Here is a 5,257-nt window from a genome sequence, read left to right as displayed (position 1 = left end):
TTAAGTCATGAGAGAGGGACCCACATTAACGGAACTAGTTCTCTTGTAAAAGGGATCCCAGAGAGCTAGTTAACCTTTTCTATCAAGTGAGGACACAGCAAGAACACACTATCCATGAACTAGAAAACAGGTCCTCATCAGCGGGTCTGTCAGTGAGTTGATCTTGGACTTCCTAGCTTTCAGGACTATGAGAAATGAATTTCTATCACCCATTTTAAGTTTCTTAAAATGATGGGGCCAGCAGGAGGCACGGTGGTTAAGGCAATGGACTCCCACATGACTGACCATGGTTTGAGTCTCGGATTTGGTGCCTTGGTTTCTCTCTCTCTCTCTGCTTCGCACTAATGAATGCACATGCTCTGTAGCATGTTAAAAAAAATGATAAAATTAAATAAAATAAATAATTCTCTTAGAAAGTTTCTTAAAGTGACTAATCCAGTTAAAAAAATGGAGAAAGGAGCTGAACAGACAACTCTATACTGAGTATCTGCACTCGGTGGCAGAATCTGAGAGACTTGAAGATTTGATAGTGAGAAGGACAAGGGTGGACACTGGAGACTGTATAGAAGGGGATATTTGTTTCTGAGCCACTCCCTCAGAAAAAAATACATTTAACAGACACAAGAATAAAAAGTTTTCTGTTGAAAATTTATATATATATATATATACATACATGTATAGTAATATCTTCAATTTTATTTCCATGCACTACATTCATGCTTTGAAAAATCAAATTATATCTGATAAAGTACAATAATTAAATATAAATAAATCATAAAATACAAATAATTAAATTTCTTATCTACTTTTAATGGTTGTACATCTTTATGGGATACAATGGTTTTTCAAAGTATGTATACTGCAGTGTGTGATGATCAGATCAAGGATCTACCACAAAATTTCCACAAAGAACCTTAAATCTACCAAGTCTGATACTTTGTTGTAGCAGTCAGAATAGTCTAAGACTCTAAGGTGTTATAGTTTAGTATAGAGGACAGTTTGTGTGTGGGTTCTAACAAAATTTAAAATTAGGAGTAACCTATTCCAGTTAGTAATAAATCTGAAGATTTTGCGTGAATATTTTCTTTTATGTACCTTAGTCCAGCCATTTCTAAAGTTAGGATACGGGTTGCATAATCTCCAAAATCCTTTTACCTGGGGGCAATGTATTACCTATTGATATCTTAAAAATTGTGTTTTGTTGTCATGGCATGCTCTAGTTTAGGACTCCTGGAAGCGAGTTATTACATTACTGAAAGCACAGAATGGACATGCTGATTGATATCACTAGAGTTCTCATTTCATTTATTATTCCAATTCTGTTTTCTTTACAGGGAAATCACATAATTTCCAATGGAGAATAGTACAAAGGTGACTGAGTTCATTCTTGTGGGATTAACCAATGACCCCAAACTACAAATCCCACTCTTTATCATCTTTCTTTTCATCTACATTGTCAGTTTGGTTGGAAACCTAGGACTAATTGCACTGATTCTCTTGGACTCTCGGCTCCACACCCCCATGTACTTTTTCCTCAGTAACCTCTCCCTGGTGGACTTTGGTTATTCCTCTGCTGTCACTCCCAAGGTAATGGCAGAATTTCTCACAGGTGACAAAATCATCTCCTATAATGCTTGTGTCACCCAGTTCTTCTTCTTTGTAGCCTTTATCACTGTGGAAAATTTCCTTTTGGCCTCTATGGCCTATGACCGCTATGCAGCAGTGTGTAAACCACTGCATTACACCACCACCATGACAACAAATGCGTGTGCTTGTCTGGTCATAGGGTCCTATGTCTGTGGTCTCCTCAATGCCTCCATCCACACTGGGAATACTTTCAGGCTCTCCTTCTGCAGGTCCAATATAGTCAAACACTTTTTCTGTGATGCTCCCCCTCTCTTATCTCTGTCATGCTCAAACAGTTATATCAGTGAGATGGTTATATTTTTTGTGGTGGGTTTCAATGTCTTCTTTTCTATCCTAGTAATTTTGATCTCCTATTTATTTATACTTATCACCATCCTAAGGATACAATCATCTGAAGGACGGAAGAAGGCATTTTCCACCTGTGCTTCTCACCTCACGGCAGTCTGCATCTTCTATGGGTCAGGCATCTTTATGTACTTACAGCCCAGCTCCAGTCATTCCATGGACACAGATAAAATAGCGTCCGTTTTCTATTCCATAGTCATTCCCATGCTGAATCCACTGGTCTACAGTGTGAGGAACAAAGAGGTTAAGAGTGCCTTTAAGAAGGCTGTGGTGAAGGCAAAGTCTTCTATAGAATTCATATTTTAATTATATAACATTTACAGTAATTCTGTTTCATTTATCAAGTCCACAAATACCTAATTTGTTGTAGGAATGTCTCCAACTTTTTATTATATCTATGGAGCAAAAGTTTTAAGAAATATGAGACCCAGCGATAATAGGTCAGGAAGAATCACTCATACACATGGAATTCTTATTTTTATTTTTGAAAATTTGCTAGAGGGTGCATGCACTTGCCAGAGAATGAGACAGAGAAACAGAGAAAGTACTCTTCATGGGGAATGGTCATTCTGCAATCCCTTCTCTGGGTCGGGACTCCAACCATGCAGTTATCTATGGGAGCTTCAGTTACCTAAACCACCTTGCCACCAGCTGGCCCAGAATTCTAATTTTAAAAATCATCCTTAATAGGGACCAGCAGTTGGTGTAATGGCTATGTTGCTGGACTCCCATGTAGTCAACTGCAGTTCCAGTCCCAAACCTGGTGGCTTAAACTCACGCCAGGTGCGTGTGCATGCGTGCCCAAGATCCCGAGAGGAGAATGAAGGAGAAGGGATTGCGGCATGGCCATTCCCCCTGGGTAGTGATTTCTCGCTTTCTGTCTCTCTGTCTCTCTGGAGAGTGCATGCACCCTATAGCAAAAACTTCTCCAAAAAAATCCTCCTTAATAAATATACTCACTTATCTCTCACATGTACATTCACTTGTGCCTAAGAGCACATGCACACAAAAACATCATTTATGAGAGACCTATGTAACTCACATGCCTACAAATGGAGAAATTAGTTCAAGACATGAGGGGTCTTTAGAAACTTTATGAAAAGTATATATTAGGAAAATATGTATAGATTTCATTTTTTTTTGCACCCAAATAAACTTCTACTTTAATTCCACATCTCACAAACTTTTTGAAGTCCCCTTATACAAAGGATATGTCTATTGTAGTCAAATTTAAAACAATTACTTTGGAATTTGAGATCATATTTTTTTTTTGTTTTTGGTAAATGAAATATTTATTTTTATTTCATAGACTAAAGAAAGTCACATGAACAATAGTGATACTAGTAGAGAATGATAATCCTTCCACATGGAAAGCAGTGAACATTTTGAAAAATGTAATTTACCATAAGGACAAATTTATTTTCAAAGGAATAGATTAAATGCTGTAGCACAGGGTGCAGCTTATTGTTTCTACTTATATGCAACCATTTTTCTTGAATAAATACTCCTTGAATTGTTAGCTTTTGGTTAATTTATAGAGTTTTGGCAATTTTTATTATAAAACTTTCCCTCAATTATCATTACTTTATGTGGGATCAGATTTTTGCAAGTTCTTTCTTACTTCGTCATTCTGAATGGTTTACTCCCAATCCTCCCAATTTAATTTAAACTTCCTCTCTTATACTCTCTCTGAGTAATCATTACATTTTTTTATAATACACAGTACAATCTGTAATTATATTTTTTTCCGTGTCAATTTTTAATGTCTTTCTCCCTGTTAAACAGAGGAGTATTCATGCAGGAACTATATTTCTTTTGTTCTTCTATGTATTATTACGGTCTAACACAATGTCTAATATCTAGTTGTGTCATAATAAGTACTTTATTGATAATGTAATCATGCGTAGATGAATGCATATGTCTTTTTAATCATGGTAATTAAGATTTATTGTTAAAAGTAGTGTTCAAAAAAGCCTGGTCTTCTTTAATCTTACATATTGTTTTTTCTCTTCTGGTGACCATCTGGAATTACTAAGGAAAGTATCTTAGTCTGCTATTGTGATGCTAACAGAAATAGTTGGACTGGATGACTTATAAAAATAGAGGTTCATTTAGCTCATGGTTTGGAAGTCCAAATTCCAGAGGTTATCTCTGGGAGGGATCTTCTTGCTACATCATGACACAGTAGAGGACAGGACAGTATGGTTTGTATTCCATGTGAATTTTTTGGTCTCATTTCTTTTCTACCAGAATTCTACCATATGCTCACACTGACCTTAATTCTAATCTCTTCTCTCAAATCTCACCTTTTGATATAATTGGATCAAGTTTTTATCCTCTTAATCTCATTACAATGACTCAACATATAAATTTTTGGGAACATATTCAAACTATAGGAGAAAGTAATATTAATTTGTAATTATTCTTTTTTTTTTCAGAGATTTTTGCTATAGGGTGCATGTGTTTGCCAGAAAGACAGAGAGAGACAGAAAGACAGAAATCACTCCCCAGGGGGGAAGGCCATGCTGCAATCCCTTCTCCTCCGTTCTCCTCTCGGGATCTTGGGCACATATACATATACATGCCTGACATGAGTTTAAGACACCAGGTCCGGGAGTAGAACCATGGTCGACTACATGGGAGTTCAGTGACATAGCCATTACGCTAACTGCTCGTCCCTGTAATTATTCTTAAATGTGTTCTGTGTATTCAAGAATAGATAAATTTTTAGCTTGTACTTAGGATGCATAAAGCTGGAATCAGCATTGCTTTCAGAAAGGTTGCCAGATTTTCTTTGTTTTTTTTTTGAGAGATTTTTATTATAGGGTACATGTACTTGCCAGAGAGAGAGAGAGAGAAAATGAGAAATCATCTCCCCCAGTGAGGATGGACATGCTGCAATTCCTTCTCTTCCATTCTCCTTTTGGGATTTTGGACACACATGCACATGTGCCTGGTATGTTTTAAGCTGCAGGATCTGAGACTCAAACCATGGTCAATTACTTGGAAGTCCAGCGACATAACTATTACTCCATCTATTGGATCCATGTCGCCAAATTTTCTATAACTTTAAAATGATTAGAATGCTGCCCTTCTTCAAGAGACAGACAGCTCCATGGCTCCTGCGATCTAGCCATTTTGGGAGAAAGGAAGATGTCCCACTGATAACCGGGCCTCCAGCATACAAAACTTGCGTGAACAGCCCTTCTTCAAGAGACAGACAGCTCCATGGCTCCTGCGATCTAGCCATTTTGGGAGAAAGGAA

The 5,257-nt window shown here is 37.2% G+C and overlaps 1 protein-coding gene across 1 annotated transcript; it reads left to right on the top strand.

Annotated features, from left to right (window-relative positions):
• The first annotated feature begins 1,353 nt into the window (after positions 1-1,353).
• Positions 1,354-2,298, top strand: LOC102483586 (olfactory receptor 5B12). The gene has a single exon (XM_006160870.1). It carries the CDS (start codon positions 1,354-1,356, stop codon positions 2,296-2,298), a length of 945 nt encoding a protein of 314 aa, XP_006160932.1.
• Positions 2,299-5,257: the final 2,959 nt, after the last annotated feature.

Source organism: Tupaia chinensis, unplaced genomic scaffold (genome assembly GCF_000334495.1).
Source record: "Tupaia chinensis unplaced genomic scaffold, TupChi_1.0 Scaffold000709_2, whole genome shotgun sequence".
Classification (NCBI taxonomy): domain Eukaryota; kingdom Metazoa; phylum Chordata; class Mammalia; order Scandentia; family Tupaiidae; genus Tupaia; species Tupaia belangeri.
Note: the sequence above shows the minus strand (reverse complement) of the source record. Positions and strands in the feature narration are given on the sequence as shown.

What these genes read in the sequence shown, in the direction of transcription:
- LOC102483586 (XM_006160870.1), top strand. Translation starts at nt 1,354, where the DNA reads ATGGAGAATAGTACAAAGGTGACTGAGTTCATTCTTGTGGGATTAACC.